The sequence below is a fragment of the Elephantulus edwardii genome, unplaced genomic scaffold (assembly GCF_000299155.1).
Source record: "Elephantulus edwardii isolate Elephantulus edwardi_28Jun2011 unplaced genomic scaffold, EleEdw1.0 scaffold00130, whole genome shotgun sequence".
Taxonomy (NCBI): domain Eukaryota; kingdom Metazoa; phylum Chordata; class Mammalia; order Macroscelidea; family Macroscelididae; genus Elephantulus; species Elephantulus edwardii.
In genome coordinates this window covers 837,626-864,136 of record NW_006399880.1, presented here as the reverse complement: position 1 = coordinate 864,136, position 26,511 = coordinate 837,626, and the positions used below count along the sequence as shown (strand labels likewise).

At 41.8% G+C, this 26,511-nt stretch overlaps 1 protein-coding gene across 3 annotated transcripts in view; it reads right to left on the bottom strand.

The window, feature by feature from the left end:
• GLRA1 (glycine receptor, alpha 1) overlaps nt 1–26,511 on the bottom strand; it is a 193,588-nt gene that overhangs the window by 82,631 nt on the left and 84,446 nt on the right. For 2 of the 3 annotated variants that reach the window (XM_006893677.1, XM_006893676.1), the window contains exons 2-3: nt 22,651–22,778; nt 13,140–13,207 (exon numbers count right to left, since the gene is read on the bottom strand). In XM_006893677.1, coding sequence (XP_006893739.1) covers nt 13,140–13,207; nt 22,651–22,778 — 196 coding nt within the window. The remainder of the gene's footprint in view (nt 1–13,139; nt 13,208–22,650; nt 22,779–26,511) is intronic. The other variant, XM_006893678.1, reaches the window with a different exon arrangement.

The following is a 26,511-nucleotide window of genomic DNA, read 5'->3' as shown; positions in this document are numbered from 1 at the left end:
CCAGAGCTCCCTTCTACTTCATTTATGATTTAACCCTTGGATTTGAATCATAGTCTGTTCTACCTTGTAATCTTGTGCTGGCAGTCTCCCCAGGTCTCTGACCCACTGCCTCCTTGGCTGCAGACATTTGCTTTGCACCTCCGACCTCCCCTGAGCTACCAATGTGCCTGATGCAGTCTCATTGGGATATCACACATTCAGAGCTACATTTGTTAGAAAGAGCTGTGAATTGTTTGGACCAGTGGAGCTGAGCATCTTTGTTTGTCTTTAGGGGATCACTAAAGCCCAGTGTGAGTTTAATAATTACATCAAAATGCTAATCGCAGCTACTTTTATTGGGCATATACCACTTGTTAGAACTTTATTTGTATGGTTACTTCTAAATCTTTCATTATACTAACACTGTGTATTATTACACTCATTTTGCAGGGGTGGGGGAAATACCGAAAGGTTAAAGATGGGTCTAGTGTCTTGCCCAAGGTCTTATAGCAAGTAGGTTCTAAAGCAGAGCTATGAATTTAGGACTATCTGGCTCTCAATTCACTCTACTTCCATAGTTGCACGCTGCCTCACTATTTCCTTTGTTTTAAAAAACAGTTCCTAGGTGGATAGAGGAAAGAAATATGGAAGACATAGTTTATTGGGACCCTCATCCACCAACAGAGCCTTTGCAACAGGATGACTCATTAATATTCTTATAGCCATTATCAGGTGGGGAACTTTGGGATATAGATTAAATAGTGAGGTGGATTTGTGATTGGCTGCCAAGGAGTGCATTTTGAAGGGTGAATGGAATCTGGTAATCTGGAAAAAGAAGGGAGGGCAATGCTGGCAACTGAGACCTGCTGCAAGAAAACTTGGAAATACGGGAAATAAGGTCAGTTTATGGGTATTAAACCAAAACTAGAGGTTTGAGAGAGATAATGGGTGTAATTCAAACCATGCTAATAGCAGCTACTTTTATTTGGCATATAATATTTGCTAGACTTTGTGTGTATGGTTGTCTGTAGTTCATCAGACTAGCACTCATTTTGCAGGGTTGGGGTAATTTAGAGAGGTTAAAGAGAAGTTTAGTGTTTTACCTTTGATATAGATGTCTGATGATGGCCCAGTGCCAATTATAATGACCTTGGTGTAACTAAAATGATTTGTTGTTATGTTGTTAAGTGCCGTCGAGTCGAAGGCGAGGTGACTCATAGACACCCTATGAACGAAAGTTCTCAACACTTGCGTTACTTTCATCCTTTTTCCAGGTCCATAGGGTTTCTGGAGGCAAGCTATTTATGGAAGTGGATGCCACTCCTGCTTCCAAGCTTGTTTCAACCGGGAGCCCCACCAAACACTGTACACCATGGGTAACCATTATCGCTTTTGACACATCAGTGTCACAGTGTTCTGCTTCACAGCAACCACAAGTTATCTCTGTATAGCAAGTGGACACACCAGGAATGCACAACCTATAAGAAAGTTTGACCAAAAACAATTAAAAACAGGCCTGAGGGCCTCATATTAGAGTCACCCACCTTTGGCTTGGTAGCATTACTTTCGGTCCATTAGACCAACTGGTCTCTCTCTGTTGTTAAGTGCTGTTGAGTTGTAGGCGATTCATAGTGACCCTATGAATGAAAGTCCCCAACTTTTGCATGACTTTCATCCTTTCTCTGGGTTCATAGGGTTTCTGGAGACAAGATATTTATGGAAGTGGATGCCACCAGTGTTTGGTAGTGCCAGAATGATAAAATACTGAAAATGATTTAGGCATGTTTTATTGTTAGCAGAACTCTGATTTACTACATCATGAGTGTAAAACGGTGCAATCACTATGGAAGGCTGTATAGCGCTTTCCCAAAAAGTTGCAAATAGAAATACCATTGGACCCAGCAATTCATCTACTGGTATATACCCTAAAGAAACCATAACTGCCACAAAGGCATATATATGCACACCCATGTTTATTTTGGCTTTGTTCACAATAGCAAAGAGTTAGAAACAACCCAGGTGCCCATCAACAAACGAGTGGATAGAGAAGCTGTGGTATATTCACATAATGAAATACTATGCTGCATTGAAAAAAAATGAACTCAAGCAATATTATTCAAAATAGGTGACCCTGGAGGTCACTATGCTGATTGAAGTATCTTGGTCACAAAAGGACAAACACTGCATAGTGCCACTGTTGTAGAATCAGACTGATAATTAGGGTTGGGGTGAGACTGAGAAAAATTGGGTGAATTATGTATGTATACTGCATTGAAACAGATGAAGGAGAGAATAGTTTAAAAGTGATATGTGATTGGGTATTATGGTTATGACAAGAGTCCGGAATGAAGGCTGCATAGTGGAGTGTACGCAGTGTGTCCACTGGGGGGTGAGTGGGGCAGGGAGAAAAATGCAACAATGAATGAATGGAAATCCAAAATCTATGTAAACATTCATTAAAATAAAAAAAATATTTGCATTGATTGTAAATAAAAAAATTCAAAAAAATGAACTATTCAAACAAAAGGAACTGTTTCATATTCATGGGAAAGTAGAAGACATTGAGTCTGAAGTATAAAAAAGTGACAATCTGGCAGTTGTTAGTCTAGCATTGACTGAAGAACATAGTTGTATTTGGGCAAACACAGACTTCATACTTGGCCAACTGTTTTTGTATGTGGTAAGGGCCTGGAAGAAATTTCTTGCAAGACTAGCTGCCTTTTCTTTCAGACAATGTCAGAAGTAAACTTTGCTTGACTCCTCAAGTATTTTAGTAGTGGCAAGGAATGCTTTCATGGATAGCATGAACATTGTTCTTATTAGAATGGAAAAGCCCCATGGAAAGAAAAATAACTCAATTATTTGATTTACCACTTCTTTCTTTTGTGGCTTTAACATTCCCAACTCTGATATGGGTGACATAGAACCTGGGCTGTCTGTCTTTTAGTGTGCTGATGCCTTGTTGAATAGTACAGTTGATTAGAATTTGGGCTGAAAGCTGAAATGCCAGCAGTTCAAATATGCCAGCTGTTCTATGGGAGATGAGGTTGATTCATAGCCTTTGAAACGATAAAGGACAGTTCTACTAGACTTGAAAACAATGAGTGTGGTGTGTTTGGAGTTTTTTCGGTGTATTGAGAAAGAGTTATCTAGGTAATGACACTAAGATTGCTCACAATTCTATTTTCTATTTGAGACAACCTCTAATGATACTTTCTGAGGCAGCTCTCCTAGGCTTTCTCATGGTGTTAGTTCACCAAGGCTTTGTGAGCAGTCAAGTAATTTCTAACTTGACATTTAATATAGTTTCCCTTGAATGCCTCAAATCCAGGCATATATGCAGTGAATTAGCACATGTTAATCTAGAGAAGATTCAGATTACATGCTGAAAGCATAATGAGGTAGAGGGCCTTCCAGTAACAAAGCCCATGGAGTACCTAGGAATAAATCTAAATAGGAATATGTGGTTCCTCTATCTTAAAAAAGGACTGTAAAATTTTGTTGATGAGCATAAAGGATTTTCTACATGAAGAAAGCCATGGTCTTTGCAATTACCTGCTATGCATCAGAGAGCTGGATAATGACTAAGGATGACAGATGAAGGATTGATGCCTTTGAGTTGTGGTGCTAGAGAAGAGTCTTGAACATACCTTAGACAGCCAAGAAAACAAATAGCTCTGTCTTGGAGAGGGTGAAACCAAATTTCTCCTTGGAGGCTAGGATTTTGAAGCTCTGCCTCATAAGCCAGGAGAAGAAGATCCCAGAGGAGATGGATTGATACAGTTACTAGGAAAATGGGGGTAGGTGTGTTGGTATCAGCAAGACTGACTCAGAATAGGCCAGGCTTCAGAGCTATTGTGCATAGGGTCGCAACGAGTCACAGGTGACTCAATGGCACATAACAACAACATAAAAGAGAAGTGATATAGCCTGCTTATAAAACATTGTAAAAATTATCTGTTTTCTCCATGTTAATCTATAAACCCAATACAAATTCAGTAAAAATTCAAGGAAATTTTGTAAGTTTCAAAAAGCTGTTTCTAAAGTTCATATGAAAGAGAAAATGGGTAGGAATGGTAAAGAAAACCTTGAAAAAGAATGAGGAGGACTTTCTCTTCCAGGCACAGCAATGGACTCTTGTCTCAATAATTTAAACAGTGAGATATTGGAACAGAAATTGACAAACACAGCAGTGGATTAATAAACAGAGGCTAGAAACAGATTTAAATACATATGGGCATATAATTTATAAATGGGTGACATTTTAAATCAGTGAAGAAAGAGTGGCTACTTAATAATAATGTCAGAATAATTACTATTCTTCGTAGTGCAGCCATTAAAGAACTTGGATGCTAACTGAAAGATTGGTGGCTTGAACCTGCCAGCAGTACTCCTGCATGAGAAAAAGGACCCCATTTCTCCTATAAAGACTCAGAATGCTAGCAGCCTTGGAGGGTAGTTCCATTCTGCCCTACAGGGTTGCTGTGTATTTGGATGGCAATGATTTTTCTTTGTGTGCACTCTTCAATGTATACTCCAAAGTTCCCCACCTGATAATGACTGATAAGGGCATTAATGAATCATCTTAATTACATGGGCTCAGTTGGAGAGGAGGGTCCTAGTGTATGATTGCCTTTCATATTTCTTTCATCTATACATCGAGGTACCAAAGAAATTATAAAGAGAGTTCAACTACCACCAACTACTTTACAGAAAACTCCAAAGCAATCAAGGGGATACATTCACAAAAGGAAACCTATCATGTTACTAAATATGACCAGTAACTACATACAGAAATGCTCAATTTCACAAGAAGTCAGAAGAGTGAATGCAAATGAAAAATGACAATGAGGTACCATTTAAAAAAATCTGATGAAAATAGCAAAGTTTCATGATGTCATGGACTGTTACAGATGAAAGGAAAGAAATACTCTCATGGAGCCTGTATAATACTGAATCCCCTTTGCTAGGGAGGTGGGCAATAGCTGTCAAGATATGAAAAAAAAATGCATGTTCTTTGATAAAGTAATTACAGTTCTAGAATGTGTTCCAGTGAAATGCGCAACAATTTATACACAGGAATGCTCACTGTGACATTGTAATAGTGAAAATCTTCTGAATCAATAGGCTTGTCATCAGCCAAATTTAGCATAAAATGAAGGACAGGGTCACCATCTGGGGCAGCACCAAATACTGCAAAACTAGTTTTGCACCCATGCCATGGGATTTTACAAGGTAGGCTATAAAGTTTGAAAGCACTGTGTCATTTGGTTATATTATGACTATGTAGTTGTCGTATGCATTGTTGTTGTTCATACTGTGAATGAACATTATGACATGCTCACAAAGTTACAAGGTCTTTGAGGCGGAATGCATAGAAAGGATGTTAGCGTTCTGAGGAAATTTCTTCAAGGGTTACTTTGGAGAAGAAGTAAGGAATAAGGGAGAGGTTAAGAAATGAGATCCCCCAGCCTCTTTGGTACCTCAGCCAGAACAGTGCTAGCATTTTTGTTTGTTTGTTTTAAAATCTGTTTATTAAAAGTGCTACGTAAGATTGCAGAACTGTTGAGCTAGGGCTACTGTTAAAAACAATGCTTTGAAGCCAGCTGACTCAATGGATTTGCATAGTAATTGCACCAATGTACTTAATTAAATACAGCAGAGACTGTGAGGTTGGTCCTGGATTGGAAAGGGTTTCTTTCCATTGTGCATAGAGTCTCTACGATTTACAGGCACCTGGGTGCCACCTAACAACAAGAACAATGACCCAGAATAAAGATAGGGGTGACTCTCACTTTGCTGGGAGCATTCCTGGGGCACTAGGTTAACGTCTTGGTCTTCCATTTCAAAATAGAAATTAGAAGATGGGAATACACTCAGAGGAGGGCACGCTAGAAGTTGCAGGACTGAAAACTAAAGGAAATAATTGAAGAAATCAGGTTTGTGGAGGGAGCAAGAGTTCAGATATTAGTTATTTAAAGGGATGTTTTATGACCAAATTGAGGTGTGGGCCACTTAACTAGTTGTGTTGTTGTTGTGTGCTGTCTAGTTGCTTTTGACTCTTAGTGACCCTATATGACAGAGCAGAACTGTCCCATAAGGTTTCTTAGGCTGAATCTTTATGAGAGTAGATTGCCAGGTATGGAACTTGGGTCAGAACTAAAAGGAGGTAAATGGAGAGTTCAAGGTTTCTCAAGGATGAAATGGGCTACTTTGGGAAGTAATGTGTTTTCCATCACTGGAAGAGTATATGCAGAGGATACTATTTAGCCATGGCATTTTTGTCATGGGTTCTAACAGCAGACAGGAGGCTGACTAAAAGAATCAGCAAGGTTCATTCTTTCCACAAATACTGGTTGACCTTCTACGGCCTCGGCGGTATGTTGAACACCAGGAATATAGGAGTGCTTGACCCTGGTGCCCTAGTGGGTACGGAGTCAAGCTACCAACCTAAAGGCAAGTGGTCTGAATCTACCAACTGTTCCATGTGAGAAAGATGAACAATCTCTTCCTGTATAATCTGCAGTCTCTGAAAACCCTCTGGATGGTCAACTTCTGGATGGTCATTTGCTTTTGACTCCATGACAATGACTTTGACTTTTGAGAGGAAAATATCAGTTAAAAATCCCCCCAAGACAACAAACAATGATCTTTAAAGTTTTAGATATTGCTTTAAAGATGATAGAATATGGATAGAGTGTCTAGAGAGAGGCTGTGCATTTTCAGATAGGAAGTCAGAGAAGGACTCTGCAGGAATATTTCAGCTAAAACTTGAATGTTGAGAAGGTGCCATTTGTGGAAAGACCTTTTGGTGCAGTGGGGATAGTATATGACAAGGCAAAAGAGAGTTATTAAAGGGTCTTAAGAGGGATCTTGCTGGGATCTAGTTTAGGGTTTGATATGGTCCTCCTGCTTGCTATGGGGAATGGTTGAAGGCACGAGGAGCAGATGCAGAGAGGCCAGGAAGGATGCTGCTTCAATCAAGTCGGAGAGAGATGATGTTGATTGTAACTAAAAATGACAGCATGGCATTGGGGGAAAAAGTGAATGGGCTTCAGTTTTAGGTTATATGATTTTAAATACCTGCAAATTCAATCAGCTCATCCCAAAAGTACGCTGGCATTGTGCAGCAGCTGATTCCTGACCAATGTGTTAACATTTATGGTTGGACATAAAAGGCTTTTAATCTCCTTATGTGGTAGCCTGTTTCTTCTATCTTGAGGTCTCATTTGCAAATATGCAAAGGGATGGATGGTCAAGGACTTCTTGTGATACAAGTATTGACTGGATTGCATAATTGTGCTGAGTCCCTTGCTAGCCAAACCACAGTACAGAAGACCAGGATGTCCTCACAGGGCTCTGTGTTCACTCCATTCCATAAACCCTTGGCTCTGCCACCTCCCCTCACTACCACTTACTTTCATATTCAACAGGTGGACCAGGATTGAGTGCAGGAGCTGTGGCAGTAAAACAGCCTGACATATCTTTTGTTGGATGGAAAAGCTTGGATAAATCAAACTTCTCTAAGCCCTAATTTCTTCAACTATGAAATGGAATTTTGCACAAAATATGAAATATTTCCCCATAATTATCTGACCTTGATGTCTGACATTTTGAAATATTGTTGCTGTTACTGTGTGCTGTTGAGTTGGAAGTGAGCCACAGCTGACCCTCCAGTGGGTTTTTCAGAGGCTAAATCACATGGGAGAAGATTGCATGTCTTTCTCCCAGGGAGTCATTGGTGGATTTAAACCATATGCCCAATACCATGCCTCCCACTTTGTCTTCTCTGCACAGCAGTGCTTTTTGAGAGATTTATGGTCACACTGCCTTTGCTTGCAGTTGCCTGTTGCTTTCTCCATGCTGTTGCATATGCACCATTTCATTTGCTTCACCTGTTTCCCTCTTATCTTAGTGCCTCATGACAAAACCCCTTAGAAACCATGCTCTTTTCTTGACTTCTTTCCTCTTTTGCCCCTGAGCTGTTATGTTGGGGAAAAAAGTATTGACTGTCCCATGGACTGCTGCAAGAGCAAACAGATGCCTTTGAGAAAGTCCTGCCAGAATTTTCCTTAGAGGCAAGGATGGTGAAACTTCAAGTCACACGGTTTGGATACATTGTTAGTCTCACATAGTTTGGATATGTTGTTAGGAGGCCTGATTCCCTGGTAAAGGACACCTTGTTTGAAAGGTGGAAGGTCAGCAAAAGAGAGGAAGATCCTCAATGAGATCGATTCACCCAGTGGCTGCATCAGTGAGCTCGAGTGTATCAAAGACAGTGAGGATGGCATATGATAGGGCAGGTTGTTATTCATAGGGTCACTGTGAGGTGATGGGGCCTAACAACAAAGAAAACAATTTCAAATTCTCATGACAGTGTTCTTTCCTGGGTCCCCTCATCTTCCTCTGACAGATCCCTCTCAGCCTCCTTCCAGCTCTAGGTCTTTCTCTCGTAGCCAGCCAGAGGAACTGTCCTGGATCTAGTCCCTTTCTTCTCTTCTCCTCTGCTCCTCACCGTTCTGACTTTTCTGGTTGCACAGACTGAGTACCTGGAAAGGTCAGATGAAGGACAGGCAGTCTCAGCCCTCCCACCCCTCCCACCAACGGGAATGCATAGAGACCCCATTGCTTTGCTGGCTGCCTATCTATGCTCTCAGTTCTGTTAGCTCCAGTGAATAAAGCTGGGCCTGGAGACTCCAGCTGTTCACAGAGCTGCTGTGCACTCCCTCTGCTCCTAGAAAACAAACAGCCTGGAAAACTCTGACTCTGAGACTATGTTTATATTACCATGGATTCAGGGTGCACCACCATCTCTTTGTTGTAAAGGCAGAACCCTGGGTTTGTAGTCTGAGGACGTGGCTTGGCTCTGCCACTAATTATCTTGAGGCCACAGGCAAGTGATTTCTTTGCTCTGGCTTCCGGTTTCCATATGTACTTAATGAGATTGCTTTTCATATCTGACTCATTATGATATAAACAAAAAACAAAATCATAAAACTAAGTAAGGACTGGGTAATAAGCATTCAGAAATTATTTCTATTTCTCTTGAGATAACATGAGCTTTGAGGTAAGAGAGATGTGAGTACAAAGTCCACCTTTGGGCCCAATAGCTGTATGTTCTTAAATAAGCTGCCTAACCTTTCTGATCATTAATTTCCCCATTAGCCAAGTGGGAAAAAATCTTTCCTGATGAAGGTTGTGCATAATGTTGTTATTGTCAAGTTGCTTGCAACTCGGAGCAACCCTATGTACAGCAGCTCTGAATCCTGCTTTATCCTGAGCCAACATTACTGTCTCTGACACACCTACCCCCATTACTCCAGTCACTGAGTCAATCCACCTCATCGAGGGTCTTCCTCTCCTGCACTCTCCCTCCACGCTCCCAAGCATAATGTCCCTCTCCAAGGACTGGTTCCTCCTTGCAACCTGCCCAAAGTATGTCAGACAGAGCTTCAGAATCCTTGCCTCCAAGAAGCAGCTTGGTTTCACCCTCTCCAGGTTGAACCTGTTTGTTTTCTTAGCAGTCCATGGTATGCATATTCAATACTCTTCTTCAGAACCACAGCTCAAAGGCATCAATTCTCATTCTTTCCTCCTTAGTCATTGTTCAGGTTTCTGATGCATAGCAAGTGATTGCAAATACCATGACAAGTATAAGGCACACCTTAATCTCCAGACTGACATCTTTTGCTCTTCAGTATTTGAGATGTCCCTGACAGCTGACTTTCCCAATGCAATTCATCTTTTGATTTCCTGACTGCTAGTTCCAAGAGTGCTGATTGTAAAGCCAAGCAAACTAAAGCTGTCAACAATCTCAATCTCTTCATCATCTATCATTATGCTACCAATCGGCCCAGTTGTGAAAATCTTTGTTTTCTTAATATTGAGCTTCAATACATGTTGAAGGCTGTAGTCCTTGACTTTCTGCAGCAAATGCTTCAGGTCCTTCGCAGATTCAGCAAGCAGGATTGTGTCATCTGCATAACACAGGTTGTTGATGAATCTTCCACCAATCTTAATGACACATTTCTCCTCATATAACTCAGCCTCCCAGATGATCTGTCCTGCATATAGGTTGAAAATTTATGGAGATAGAACACATCCCTGGTGTACACCCTTTTCAATTTTAACCATGCAGTGTCTCATTGCTCTGTTCTGATGACTGCCTCTTGGTCCAAGTATAGGTTTTGTATAAGAACAATCAAGTGTTCTGGGATTCCCATTCTTCCCAGAGTTAGCCACAGCTTGTTGTGATCGACACAATCAAACGCCTTTGCATAGTCAATGAAACACAGATAGACATCCCTCTAGTACTCCCTGCTTTCAGCCAAGATCCATCTAACATTAGCTGTAAAATCCTTTGTGCCATGGCCTTTTCTAAACCCAGCCTGAATTTCAGGCAGCTCTCTGTTGATGTGCTGTTCCAATTGTTTTTAGATAATTTTCAGCAGAATCTTGCTTGCATTTGCTAGTAATGATATTGTGTGGATAATACTTGAGATAATATACACAGTAGTGCTTACACAGTAGTGCTTAGAATGCTGTAACATTTAATGTGTGGTTGTTACTTTTGTTAACAGGAGTTTACTCTTGCTTACTCAGTATACCCTGGATAGTAAGAAAAGAAACTTAGATGGGAAAGTTTGGGCCTTACATGTTCAGCTGGTAGACTCTACAGGTGAAAAAGGTGAAGGAAGAACCCTGCAAGGAATTCCAGACCTGGGTCCCTATCCTGTTGCTGTCCATTCCATACTGTACGACCTTGCTCAAGAGTCTCTGGCACTGAAGACAGGCACTAGAATCCCCCTTGTGTCAGACAAGACTGGATTAGAAACACCTTATGGTGTCTCCTAGAGATGACATTTTAATAATTGGAATAATAAATCAATAAGACACAAATAACTAAGAGATCAATGGGATAAATCACAGGACTATGGAATGTGCGAGACAGAAAAGGAAAACTCCAGCTCCACTTTGGATTGTTGTTGTTGTTATGTGCTGTCAAGTCTTTTCTGACTCATAGCAACCCTATGCACAACAGCCCTAAAACCTGCTCTATCCTGCGCCAACCGCACTACCTCTGACACACCCATCCCGATTACCCCAGTCACCGAATCAATCCATCTCATAGAGGGTCTTCCCCTCCTGCGTTGTCCCTCCACCCTCCCAAGCATGATGTCCCTCTCCAAGGACCCGTCCCTCCTGGCAACATGTCCAAAGTATGTCAGACGAAGCCCCAGAATCCTTGCCTCCAAGGAGTAGCTTGGTTTAATCCTCTCCAAGATAAATCTGTTTGTTTTCCTGGCAGTCCAGGGTACATTCAGTACCCTTCTCCAGCACCACAGCTCAAAAGCATCCGCTCTTAACTTCCTTAAATTAGTAGGTAATGAAGTCACCTCAAGGGAGCTCTGGTGGTTAGTGGAAGGAGGTTCATTGCCACCCCAAAAGCATGCGTTTCAAATTTCCCAACTACTCTGTGGGAGCAAGGTGGGCAGTTTCCTCCCATGCAATTTACTGCCTCTGCAAACCTGTTGGAGCGTTAGCTATGGGTTGGTTCTGACTCAATGATACATAATAATAACAACAACAGCAACAATATACCAACTCATGGATTCAGTATATTTCCCCAAATATGTGTTAAAATTGTAGCCTTATACCGGAGAGTGTAATCCTGTTTGGAAACGAGACTTTCTTTGCTCTGTTAATTATATTATACTTGAAGATGGTGGTTTCTAAATCTAATCACTTCTAAGTTAAAAAAAGAGTATATTAGATGAAGAGATATACACAAATCTTGGAGGAAAACAGATTCCATGTGAGAATGATCTACAAGCCAATGAGCACTCCGGCTCCCTACAAGGAGAGACTCTACCTTGTCAACATCCCTTTCTGGGCTCTTAGCTCCTAGAACTGTGAGAAAATACGTTTTTCTTCTTTAAAGCCTCTCATTTGTGTATTTCTGTTACAGCAACACTCCATACTAAGATACCTATGGACCAAGATGATGAGTGATACATATGCTTCTTATCTGGCAGAGGAGAGCAAAGGAGCACCTTTAGGAACTCTTAGAAGAAAACTTGTAGAAAGCATGGCTCCTTAGCATGGATGGATCATGAGAAGCAGCCACGTTTGTTCACAGCCAGTAGGCTGGATCATCTCCATCTGAGAAAGCAAACTTGATAGTTGCAGGGAGTTTAAACCATGGCCCTTTGGATCTGGGTAAGGTCTTCTTGATAATATCAGACAGCTCGCTGTGCATAAGGGCAGATGGAAGTAACAGGCAAGTCTCCATACACAGACAAATAGTGGCTGCACTGAGGTGCACTGACTGGAAGTTGAACCCTAGTCTCTTACATGGAGAGCAAGAATTCTACCCTGGAACCACCAATGCACCCTGCTTATACTAATGTAATATTTACTCCTCACAGAAATGTTAAAATGTCTGAAGAGCAATTATTCATATATCTATGATCCAGAGAGAGTCATAATGGATATTTTGGCATTTTCTTTAGCTTAATCAATTTAAAAAAACCTTTTTATTATCACTCACTGACTTGCTGCCATTGAGTTGGAATCAGCTTATAACCGACCAGTTGGTGGGTTTCAGAGGCTGTAAATCTCAGGGGGAAAGAAGGCCCATCTTTTTCCTTTGGAGTCGCTGGTAGATTGAACTGCCAGAGAGAGGTGCTGCCTTTGGGTTAGTAGTACATCTCCTTACAGAGCTTAAATACATATCTACAAAAGTAGAGGGAAAAATATAATAATGTCATTCTTCCTAGCTTCCTCAATTAACAATCTTCTGCCTTTTTGCAGTTGAATTTTAGACCATGAGCAGGTCTTCACATCCTTTCTGGTAAAATCTAAAAATTCAGCCTGCTTGTTGATAGAATTTTGTTTTTGTCATCCTGGGTGTTTAGCATGTCCTGACCCAGCTATCTCTTTGGCAATTTTTTCAGACATTTTATCTTCACTCAAAACATTGATCGAACAGGACAATAAAAATGTCAGTCTCTGTTACACCACTAGGGACCTGAAAAAACACTAGATTCTCCCCCTCCCACCCTCCCCCCCCCTTAGGGAAGACCACGGCAGAAGAGAAACGGTTTAGGGAGAGAGATGACCCCAGCAAGAAATAGCAGCTTGTGCAATGACTCACTCACCATGGTTGTTTCAGCAATGGAACCAAAGCTGTTGATGAAAATGTTGCAGCTCACGTTCACTGGAGGACCTGCCAATCAAGAGAGAGATTACAGTTTAGCCCACTGATTGTGAAGAAACCCAGAGTGTAGGACCCATTCCTGGAACACTGACTTTAGGGATGGATCCCTCTTGGAGGAAGAGGCCCTTGCTTGTCTTCGCCTCCACGCTCACGCACCTGAGATTCTCAGGCTCTGTTTAACATCGCCATGTCAGATTCTTGGTCCCCAGGTGAGCACCAGGTACAGAACATCAGAAGCTAAGCCGAGATGTACTTTCATTAACACAGCATGATTCATCATTCTGCCATATGGTTGAAATCCCTTCCCTAAACCCCATCGGCTGCCTTCTAATTTGTGGCTGGAATGTATTTACGGCTACAACACTTGGAAGCCATCTTGGGAATCACAAAGAACAGCAAGCTCCTAGCCTTGAACTTATGAACTAATGATTGCCTGAAAGGGCGCTGATGGGGGTGACCAGCTGCGGGATTCAGAGAGACATGTGGGAGGTCCACACATGGTTGTTAAAGATTTCTCAGCCAAGCTTTTTTAATCCTGCTGCAAAAAAGATAGAAACGAAGTGGAGGCATATTTCCAGCTTTGAATTCTCTCGCCAGAGGGATCTTTATCTAGTTAAGGCCAAGTTCCTCTTTTTATGCTATTGATTATAGCAGCTACCAGTTCCTGAGCATTGTGAGATTTGGCACTATGCTGAGAGTGTTACTAACATTATCTCATGAAAACAAAGAAACAACAAAAACCAAACTCGTGGCCATAGAGCCAGTCCCGACTCACAGTGATGCTGTCGGACAGTGTAGTACTGCCCCACGGGGTTCCCAAGGCTATAAATCTTCATAGGTATAGATGGCTTCACCTTTCTCCCTCAGAGAGGTGAGGCTGTTTGAATTTCTGAGCCTCTGGTTGGAAAGCCAATTCTTAGCTCACTATACCACTAGTGAAAAATTATGATTATTACCATTTTATAGGTGAGGAAACAGACCCAGAATCCTTAGGTTATTAGTTTAAGGGCACAGAGTTAGTAAGTACATGATTGAGCCAGTGTCTTGGTTCAGACTTTTTTTTTAAAATGTAGACTGGTGGTCTTAATGACTATAGTTGTAAGATTGATGATCAAAGGAAGGAAAGGGCATGCTTGAGGTCACACAAACTTAGCATTGGGCCTCCCATGAGCAGACAAGAAGATTAGCATAGAAACAACCATTGAGGAGTATGAAACCATGAGTAAGTGTGACAAAGGCTGTAGAAATCCAGATAGAAGAGAGGTTCTGGAGAGCTAGGCAATGTGGGTAGGCCTTATGATGATCAAATGAATGGAGAGGGTTGTGGTTGTCAGCTGCCACTGTGTTGGCCCCTGATTTTCTGCAACACCAGGAATAACGGAACAGAATGGCATGGATGTCTAGTTCTACTCCACTCCTATGACTGGCTATAGATTGAGCCATTGTGATCCTGAGGGTTTCCTGTGGCTGATTTAAAAAAGTCAATCACCAGGCCTTTCTTCCTAGTCCATCTTAATCTGGAAACTCTACTGAAACCTGCACAATGTGACAGCAACACACAAGCCTCTGCTGACCAGGCTGCACATGAGGTGTGCATGGACCATGAGTGGAAGTTGAGTCTCCCATATGGAGAGAGATCTGTTCTAGAAATATTATAGCATTTGGACAATAGGTCATAATTCTGCCCAATTGTTATTTCCAGTTTGCAAATTTTTCAGGTCTGTTTTCTTTTTCATGTGAGATAGTGAGATAGACGGAACAGATTGCTGTCCTTCCATCACAAGTGGACAACAGAGGTTTACTGACCCTCCCCAACTCACTAAATTCACAGGTGGTGGACCTAGAACTTATATGCAAATGTTCTGATTTTGGGAAGAAGTAAACAGATATGTTTGTGTACCACTCTTTCCCATTCCTCTTGAAAAAGTAGTCTAAGCATTATATTCAAGCTTAGGTGAAATTCTTTGCATTTCAGATATTTTGGTGTAGACAAAAGGACTCAGTAATGGAATGATAAGCCAGGCTTTCCCTTCCAAGGAGTATCAAGATTTCAGGGCTTTAGTCAAATCCCCAGCACTCACTGGCTCTGTGACTCCGTCACATTCTGTTTACTTTTTGGTTCTCAGTTCCCCTCATTAACATGGAGAGACAGTACCATTTGATCTGAGAAGTTGCTCTAAGCTCAAACACTGTAGATTCCCTGTGGAAGCCAGAAATACAAGTTGAGAACTCAAGAAGACATAGAATGAATGATACCACTACAGGAGTCTCTTAGCTATAGGCTGTACCAGACAGTACCAAAAAGATGGTGGTGTTTTAGTGACTATGCAAAGTCATAACAAATTATGGATAACACTGTGAAACTGGAATGCCAGAACACTTCATTGATCTCATATGGAACCTGTACATAGACCAAGAGGCAATTGTTTGAATAGAACAAGGGGATTGCATAGTTTAAAATCAGGAAAGATGCGCAACAGGGTTGTATCTTTTTACCATACTCATCCAATTTGTAGGTTGAACAGATAATTTGAGAAGGTGGTCTATATGCAGAACTCTGCCCCCATTCTTAGAGAAAGACTCATTAACAGTCTGTAATTTGCAGATGACACAGCCTTGTTTGCTTGAGAGCAAAGAGGATTTGAAGCCCTTACTAATGATCAAAGACCTTCAAGTATGAATTACATCTCAACATAAAGGATAAAAAATTCCTCACCACTGGACCAGTAAACAACATCATGATAAATAGAGACTTGATGGAGGTTGTCAAAGATTTTCCTTCCCTTGGGTCCACAATCAATGCCCGTGAAAACAAGAACCATGAAACGGACAATAGATCACATGCGGCAAATCTACTGTAAAAGACCATTTTAAAGGATTGAAGGACAAAGATATCACCTTGAGAACCCAAGGCATGATATTTTCAATTACCTGATATGCAGGACAATGAGTAAGAAAGACTGAAGAAGAATTTATGCCTTTGGATTATGATATTGGCAAGGAATATTGAGTGTATCTTTGGCTGCCAAAAGAGCTAATAAATATATCTTGGTAGATGTACTCCAGCCAGAAAACTCCCTAGAGGCGAGGATGGTGAGACTTCATCTCTCATATTTTGGAAATGCTATCAGGACCTGGACAAAGACATCATGATTAGGAAGCTGAAGGGTCAGCAAAAGTGAGAAAGATCTTTAATGGGATGGATACAGCAGTGAGCTCAAACACAGCAATAATGATGAGGATGGGGCAGTGTGAGGCAGTATTTCATTCTACTGTATAGAATGTTGCTAGGAACTGATACTAATTCAATGGCAGCTAACTAGGAACACCATCCCACAATTATCGATTTGAATTTTAGGTTAGCCGATTTCAGGGTTAGAAGATTTCGCCCCCCCCACACCCCAAGATCACTTAATCAATTGCCTCCTACACTGTGACCTGTAATAGAATCACCTGGGGACTTATTAAACTGAGCATTTCTTGATCCATCCTCAGACCCAGTGAATGCCAATCTCTGAGGATGGGCCCAGAATTTGTTGTTTGACAAGTTACCTGGGTGATTCTTATGCACAGCTATGTTTCGAAACCCCTATGAGATACCAGCTATTCCTTCATGGCTCACTGCTTGAACACTTGCAGCAGCTGCAAACTCATTAAGTCCTAAGCAGCCCTTTGCAGCCCTTTCCAGAGTTGCATAGCTTTTCTGTTCATTTTTCCCCCTTTATGCTGAGCTGAAATCTGCCTCTGTCACTTCCAACTAAACAAAACAAAGGCTCAGTCTTTTATTTTATTTTTTTCCCTTCTCCTTATTTGACTCAGACCTAGGATTTTCTATTCATTTACACTCACACTATTAAAATGCCCCAAAGACTTACTGCCCGTGCCTTGATATGACGTGCACAGAGTTCCCACCCAGGGCCTGCAAGTGTCTGGTGCTGTGACTCCCATATAAATTAGATCCCGATTTATGTATGTGAAAGAGAACCAGCCAAAAAGACCCCATGGGGAGGTGCAGTTCATTGAAATAAATCTGAAATTAAATTATCCTCAAAAAAATTACAATCTGGCTGCCTTTGGCAGCAGGATAATGTATATATTTAATTAAATATTAAACTTTAATTTTGCTTTTGTGTGTGTGTTTGCATTGGGCTGTGCCTCTAATCCTGGGAGCCATTATAATACACAATCTTAGAGAAGACACAGTCTCAGAGAAGACAGTCTGTCAGAGCTGAAGGACCTGTTGTTGTTGCTTTTGTTAAGTGCTGTTGAGTTGACTGTTAGTCACAGTGCTCCTGGGAAGAATAGATCTGAACCTTGCACTATCCTTTGCCATTCTCATCATCTTTGATATACTTGAGCCCATTTACCTGGCACTGAATCATTTTACAGATGCAAAAACGGAGGCTAAGCTATTTGACATGCTTTATTCAGAGTTATATGTAGAAGGTGAGCAGAAGGAGGGTCAGAATTTAGTTTTCAAGCACTTCTCTTTCCTGGTAGTATTTGCACTGCCAGTGGGTTGGCAGATATGACCTGCTGTTCCTGGCCGCCTTGTTTCTGGGACAGTTGAGAACAGGGAAGAATTTCTGGTGTTTTATGGAGCAGTTAATGATTAATCACTCTGTGGAGATGTCAAACAACGCCCCCTCTTTCTATTGTGTCTAGCTCACACTGAGGCCTCATCTGCATGGCCTTTCAAGAGCTCTGAGGTCGGCCTAGGGCATTGCTGAATCTTCCTTGTATATGAATGGAAGTGCAGGGGGTCTTTGTGACAAAGGGCAGGCTGTCCTGCATGCCAACCTTCCAGCCCTTATCAGTGGGGAAGGAAGAGAAATCTTGCTCCCCAATGCCTGGGCTAAGGCTCCAGGAAGCTGCATCTCACTTCAGGTTGGAAGTGAGTTGGAGGGGTTAAAGCCAGTTGGAAATTGAGAGAGCCCTAAAACATGCTCTAATCCTGCGGGTTGTATTTCTGGTCCAAGTGTTCTGAGTCAGTCCTGAGCACCAAGTGGGCAAAAGCTCTGATTTCATGATTCTATAGCCAGGGCAAAGTTTTAGTCATGAAAAAAATTTCCACTGCTACATCAGTAAAGAAATAAATCACTAGAATTGTATGAATGATATAGCACGACTTTGGAAAATCACTTAACTGCTCTAAGCCCTAGCATATTCGTTTATTTACTCATTCATTCATTTATGAATTTATTTATTTATAAATTTATTTATTATTGAAGGCCTTCTGTGTGCCAAGCACAGAGGCACGCACAAAGGGTAAGCGACACGTGGACACTGTCGTCAAACGAGTCGGGGTGCTTTCTGTCAGGTTGGCATTTCAAGAAAGACCACCAGGGGGCGAGGTGCCCTGGAATTCCGGAAAACTGCCAGGGGCAGAGGATGCAACCCGAGGTCTCAACCAGTTCTCAGACCTGTTTGTTGGTTTTAATTTTTAAAATATTTTGTTTAGTTGCTAATTTGAAATATTTTGCATAAATCCCCATATTTAGGTCTTATCTTGGCAGGTCTGGCAGCTCACACCCTGCCTTCCTGCCTGGCAACTGTCAGTAGTTTCCAGTGTGTATGTAGAAAATGCCCAGGATCAAACTCCTTAGAGAGGACTAGCAAGTTCCTTCAGGAGAAGGTTGCTGACAGACGAATATTATCAAGTTTATTAGTGAAAAAAGTTTATTAGGAGGAAGGATAGTTTATTAAGAGGCAAGAGACGTTTATTAAGCAAAATACAATGGCAAAAGCAGACAGCATATCTTCTTAAGAGTAAAACAGACATCAGGCTAGGGCGGTGTTGCAGTATCTACGCGTTCCTAAACTTCACTCTCCTGTCTTCCAATCTGAAGCTCTTTCTGATGGGTAGTGAAAAGCAAACTCTTTTTTACATGTAGATCACAGGTGTTCTCCCAAGGTCACAGCGCCCTCAATTCCGAATATGAATGCAGGACTAGAGAGCAGGGGAACAGTCTGCTTAATGCTGCAGCAATCGTTGTGCTCCCCCCAGGTGGTGATGCCCTAGTTCTGTTCTGTCGCATGTTCTTCAGACCCTTGTCATCATGTCCCCTCTGTTTTCTCTGTCCCTAACAGCAGTCATTGGAAGGAGCTGAGTATTGAGTGCTCTTGGGAGACTCTTGGGCTTTCTTGCTAGCCTTTCTTATGCATGTCTTGCCATATCCAGGTACAGTATCTGCCTCGTCTCTCTGTGTATTTGTGAACTTGGTGAAGATGCTTGGGCTAAGTGTGCGGTGACAGCAACTTTGGCTCTTGACTTGCATGCTGGGGGATGTGAGCTCAGGAGCCGGTGACAGGGGAGCGGAGGAACCTTGCTCCAGGTAAACAGAGGTAAGAGGTAGACACAAACACAGCCTCAGTGCACAGCTCAGATCCTTTTCTGTTTGAGCAGCCATTGGTGGACAGAGTGCTCTGAGAAGGGGATTTGGAGAAGGGGGAGACAAACTGATCAAATATTAGGAAGTTGTTACTAATTGCCACACTCCTCACTTGGTCTTGGACTTGAGCCAAAAGAAACAGTGAAGAAAGGCTCCTGGAATTAAGCTTGACTAGAAGGTTGAATATGGGCCCCTGGACTAAGGTTTTTATAGAAGTTCTGGAAGGAAAACAAACATTCATGGCTCCTAAGAAAGTCGTTAAGACTAAGGCTGCAGAACTCTACTCAGAAGTTTGAGGTGGTCACAGCATCCTAAAGCATCAAGCTCTTCCCTTCTTGGGTCCCTAAGTGGTGTGAATGATTTATACTCCGCTGCCAATCAAAAGGTCAGTGGTGTGGACACACTCAGTGGCGTGGTAGAAAAAAGGCCTATGTAGATTCCAGCTAAAGTCTACTCAATACCACGTGGGGTTACTATGGATCAGGATTGCTTTGACAAGTGCAGATTTTGGGTATCCTTAAATTTTTAAACATTAAGATTTTACAAGGAACATTCTTGGACTGGTGGAACTCTAATATTATGATCTTTAATCCCCGTGCAAGCCAGAAATGAACTCACCTCAGTGGTTCAATTTTTTTTTTTTTTTTTTTTCACGTTTCATCTCGGAGTGACCGAGGCGTTTTATTAGCACTATTGTTTTTCTTTAGATGGTGGAGTGGTTCAACTTTTAGCCCAAACTCAGACAAGCCTAGTAGGTAAACACACTTGCTCTTTAAGACAATCAGCCACGCAAGGTCAAAGGCACTATTTCCTCATGGATGGAGCTCAGAAGGCAGGAAGAAACAAGAAGGAGGGATGAATGGAAAGAGTGAGAACAGGGATGAAGAAGGGAGAATGCTTTTACATTATGAGGATTACCATCAAAGTCACAGAACAAAACGTGCATGAATTGTTGAATGAAAAACCGATTTTCTCTGTACACTTTCACCTACATTGCCATAACAAACATATTTGAAAAATGGGACCATGGATCTCCTAGCCTAGAGCTTATACATTGGCTGTCTATAAGGCACATTTGGCTCACAGACATGTCTTCTTTATACCTTTTAAGAACCAAGCAGTTTCATGCACAGTTAGATTCTAGAGGAATATGGAAACATCCTTTCTGCGCTCTTGTAGGGTATCCTCAGGTTAGGGGTAAAGGAAGGTTTTTTAAGGGGACGTTTCTCTATAGTGTCTTCTCTCCTTATTGTCTTACTCATTTAAATTACCTACTCATCCCCTGCAGGCATATGAAGTTGTAATTTTGATTTAAGCTAGACAGTTTCAAATTTATTTGTTAGTTCATGGAGATCTTTCAGCGGGTTAGTTTTAGTTCAAAGTCCCTTATATAAAACCAATGCAAGTGACATTGTCTGGGGAGAAGCAGGAGTGAGCTTGTGTACTATGCTTTAGAGAACCCATTGAAGCAGAGTTGAAGCACAATTTGAAAAACCACAGCTCAACCCGTACTGCAGATACGAGGGACTGAGGCCCAGAAAAAGGAAGAAGCTTATCTAAGGTCAAAGAGCCTTCATGGCCTGTTATTATATGCCATTGAGTTCAAACGGATTCCGCTGACCCTCCAATGGGCATTCAGAGACTGTACAAAATGTAAGAAGAGACTATCTTTCTCCCAAGGAGCAGCTGGTGGATTCAAACTGCATGCCTTTGGAATGGCAGCATGGCTCCTTACCACAGAGCCACTGCGGTATACTGTGTAACATATCAGGTTGTTAACCAAAATGTTGGCAGTCTAAATTCATCAGTTGCTCCTTCGGAGAAAGATGAGCTATCTCCTCGTGTAAAGGTTTATACAGTCTTGGAGGGTCACGAGGAGTCAGATCGAGAGCAGTGGGCTTGGTTTTGTTGTCTAAATTCAAAGAATAAGTTTGTTCAAGTCAAAAGTTAAACCCATTTTTCCACATTCCAAGTTTATCTTTCTCTCCCTTATCCCAGGGATAGCTATGGTTGACTGCTGCCAAGTGGGCCACTCTCTGTGACAAGCCCATGAACAAAAGAAGGAAATGTGGCTCTGCCCTGTGTCATCATGTCAGTGAGGATCAGACCTTTGTAATAACAGGGTCTTGATTGGCTGATTTTTTTAACCAAGTCTTTATTTTTTTAAATTTCCATTCATTCATTGTACTTTCCTCCCCTCCCAACCCTCCCCCCCCCCCAGTACACTATCCTCTTGGAAAAGTAAAAGAAAAATTCTTTCATTGTTTTACAATCTTTCCCCCCAGGCCCACTCCACTATACAGCCTTCACTCTGAACTCCTGTCATGACAAAAATACCTAATCACATATCCCTTTTAAACAGTTTTCTCCCTCCTCTGTTTCAGTGCTAAGTCTTTCTTTCTAGGTCAGTTTATCTGGAAGCTCAGTCATGATGTACTCAGCATAACAACGTAGTAACATGCAAGCCCCCACTGACAAATGCATGGCCCATGAGGTACATAGGCTGGGACTCAACCTGTGGTCTTCTGGTTTAGTTTCCCAGTAGGGCAGCAGAGAATTCTACTACTAAAATACCACTCCTCCCTCTCAAGAAAGGCAACTCCAACTCAAATCTACTTTTGTCGAATTGATTCTGACTCATAGTGACCCTATGGGACAGAGCAGAATGGCCTCAAAGTGTTTCTAAGGCTGTAAACCTTTATCGCAGCTGATTACTTCATTTCTCTTCTTGTAGAGTGGCTTGTGGGTCTGATTCACCAACCTTTCTGTTAGCAACCAAGCTCTTTAACTTGCCATGTCACCCAGCTCTTTGGGGATGGAAATATGTCTTAATTCACACACTGATTCCTGGCAACCAGGAGTCTTGTTGAATTGGATTCTTTGAGGCTTTGTCTGGGTTCAGTGGGAGAGAAAGAGGAACTGATTCCTCTCTTCCTTGAGTGGCAGAAATGACAGCCATGAGATTCACAGTATGTATTCACCTTCACACATTGTATCATGACTGTTTGCTTCTACAATCTAGAAACTCATATCTCTGGAGGACTAGTAAGTTTCCTCTACCTTTAAAATTGGGCCGGATCCTGGCATCATATCCAGAAGTTCTCCCCATGAGCTTATCCAAGAAATCTGAGGGTGACATAGGCTTGGGTGCAGAGCGGGCAGCATCAGCCTCCTTAGAAGCAGCAAGGCTAAAAAGGGAGAGAGGAAAGCAAAGAGTTAAGCATGGTTCTTTCCCACGCTGTGACCAGAGCCAGCCTCATCCAGCCCCTCTAGAATCACTAGAATGTTTTAAGCCCCAGAAGTAGAGACCATGGACCATTATGAAGCAAGGCCCACATTAATCTGTTTACCCAGCCCAAACATCAGCCAGTGTGGGATCCTGGCAGAGAGCCCATTGTCTGATTGGTGAAGAGAAGCTGCTGATTATTTCAAGGCTAAATGTCTGAGGTTTTGTTTGAGCAATCACATTTGGCTCCTGGGTTTTCCTGGAAGAGACAGAAGAGTTAATTTTCCTCTGGGTCAGCCTTGTATTTTGAGTGCCTGCATTGTTAGCTGTTCATGTAACATAATGACGGCTGAAAAAAACCCCTCAGAAATCAAACAGATCACCCTTTCACCAAGAGTCCTCTGTAGAATTGTTGTGTTTGCAGTCAAGTTGGAACCGACTCATAGCTGACCTTGCAGTGTGTTTTCAGAGGCACTAAATCACCCAGGAGTTGACTGCCCGTCTTTCTCCTGGAGAGAGGCTGGTGAATTCAAACTGCATAACTTTGCATTGGCAGCACAGTTCTGTACCACTAAAAGTCACCAATTAAAAGAAAAACTTGCCAAAGACAAATGCATGTGGGAATACTAATTTAATCAGGCATCTTTACTGCAGGATTTTCACAACCTTTAACAAGCTTATATGTCTATAGTCATTTGGGCCATCCTTGCGCAGGGACCATGGTAATCTTCTCTGTATCATTCCAATCTTAGTATATGTGCTGCCTAAGTGAGCACATCTATAGTACTATGGGACTATGATCTCATGAAACACATTTCAGAAAAGGCTCAGTTAGGAAAAATAGAGGCTCAGCCAAGGAAGGGAAAGGGCTGACTTGGATTCTAGAGTAAAATCCCAAAGCCTTGGTGTAAGAAGGTTTGCATGATTTGAAATTAAATTCCTGGCATGCTTCACAGTTTCTGTTACACTCCCACCCTTTCACATCTCCTCCCCCTTACAGCAAATGAAAGTATTTGTAGACTCTCATTTACACCATATTATGGATTTACTAATGTAGGAAACATGGGCTTAAGATCGTGAGGCTGGGGAAGTGTCTCCTGCTGTCCATGGCACTGCTGTGAGTGTTCTGTTTTGCTGTTCACAGGCTGCTATGAGTTGGAGGCAATTCTACGACGCCCAAGGTAACAAGGGCAAGGACAGTCTGGTAACTTCTCTTCAACCCACAAACTTTTGAAGGTGTACATATTCAGTAAGAATTCATGCTCAAGAATCAAAGAGGAAGCCAGCATTTCCATTGCTTGGGAAATGAGCTTTTCTAGTCTTGAAATAATCTGCAGCCATGTGTACTGGTGGATGGGTATATGGGAGGAAGAATGTGTGAAAAGAGGAGGGGTGCTTATTGACAACACAGGCTTCTGTTACCTCCTCCAGGAAGACACAGTATTCTCCAAGGAGTTGAACTCAACTCCTCTTGAGCATTGCTTCCTTCTTCTTTTTGATCTCATCAGCTGTAACCTTTTTTCCCCTTAAATTTTCCTTTGATGTATTGATTTCATGCTGTGATTGTCATTAAACCTCTTTCCAATGCTAGTCATTAATTTTCCCGGAAAAAGTCTCTTTTTAAAAACTAATGTAATTAAATCTATTTCTGTAAAGTCAGTTCTGACTCATGATGACCTGCACATTTACAGAAAGAATGGTGCTCCACAGGGTTTCCCTGACTGGGATCTTTTGGAAGAAAGTTCCCAGGCCTTTTTTCCTGAGGTGCTTCTGACAGTTCTAACGACAAACCTTTCAGTTAGTACCAACTGTTTAACTACTCGTGTTATACATAGACTCCTGCAACATTTTTTAAATTTTACTTTAACTAAACTTGTGCTTAGAATGAAAATTAGTTTTCCATTCAATCATTTATGCAGATTTTGTTTTGTGACATTAATTACAGTCCCCATTCTGGTGGTATAGTGATAAGCTGCTCTGCAATCTCAAAGGCACATCATTAGAATTCACCAGCTATTCCACGGGGGAAGGATGGGGAATCTCCTCCCACGAGAATAATCGTCTCTGAAAACCAAGTGGAGGGTCAGCGACTGGTTGGTTCAGACATGATGGCACACAACAACAACAGTAACATTGTAAAAGTGGGATATTCCACTTCTTTGTGATTCTAATTTCCTTTCATCCTTCTATTCTTGCCTTCTGAGATTTCTCCCTGGGCAAATTCTGCAACATTGAATACAAGGTTCTAATGAGTGAGTACTTTTCTGATAGACCTTCATCTTACAAGCTTGGCTATTGTTAGGCTAAAATTGAGTCATAGGATGAGTTTCGTTCCAGACCCAAAGGGTGACTTAGAGCCACAGTCTCGAGAATTCTACCAGTCTCTTTTAGACCATAAAGCTATATTTTTTAGGATTTTTTTGAGTTTTGTTCCACATTTTTCTCTCACTCTTTTCTGGACTCTCTACTGTGATCTTTTTAGAGTGGTCAGCTACAGAAGGTGAGCATCATCTAGTTTTTCTGGTTTCAATAGAGTGAAAACGGATGTGCATGTACTTTAACAGTCCTTTGAATTAAGTGTTTGTATGTGTCTTTGAGTCTTTGATTTTCTCTCCTCTTCTTCCTCCCAGACAGGAAGAGACCAATAGTTCCATTTTAGATGGTTGCTGGGAAGCATTCCTTGCCTTTATTTATTTTTAAAAAATTTATTTAATTTGTTTTATTATTATTTGAAAGTTAACAAACCATAGTGACTTTTCATTGAATAATTCATACATATTTTGTTTTATAACATTTATTCCAATTAATTTGTTGTTGTTGCTGTTATGTGCCGTCAAATGGTTTGCAACTCATAGCAACCCTATGTACAACAGCCCTAAACCGTGCTTTATCCTGTGCCAATCGCACTGCCTCTGACACACCCATCCCGATTACCCCAGTAACTGAATCAATCCATCTTATAGAGGGTCTTCCCCTCTTGTGCCGTCCTTCCACCCTCCCAAGCATGATGTCCCTCTCCAAGGACCTGTCCCTCCTGGCAACATGTCCAAAGTATGTCAGACGAAGGCCCAGAATCCTTGCCTCCAAGGAGTAGCTTGGTTTAACCCTCTCCAGGATGAATCTGTTTGTTTTCTTGGCAGTCCATGATACATTCAATACTCTTCTCCAGTACCACAGCTCAAAGACATCAATTCTCCTTCTGTCCTCCCTAGTCATTGTCCAACTCTCTGATGCATAACAAGCGATTGCAAAGATCATGGCCTGCATCAGGCGCACCTTAGTCTCCAGAGAGAAACCGTTGCTGTTGAGTACTTTAGAGAGGTTCCTAACAGCAGACTTACCCATCGCAATAAGTTTTTTGATTTCCTGGCTGCTGGTGCCAAGAGTGTTCACTGTGGAGCCGAGCAAACTGGAGCTGTGAACAATCTCAATCTCTTTGCCATCCATCCTGATGCTACCGATTGGTCCAGTGGTGAGAATCTTTGTCTTCTTGACATTGAGCCCCAATCCATATTGTAGGCTGATTACATATGTGATTACAGTTCTCCTCATAGAGCCCAGCGTCCCGGATAATCTGCTCTGCATACAGGTTGAAAAGTTATGGAGACAGGACACATCCCTAGCGTATACCTTTCTCAATTTTGAACCATGCAGTGTTACCCTGCTCTGTTCTGACAACTGCCTCTTGGTCCAAG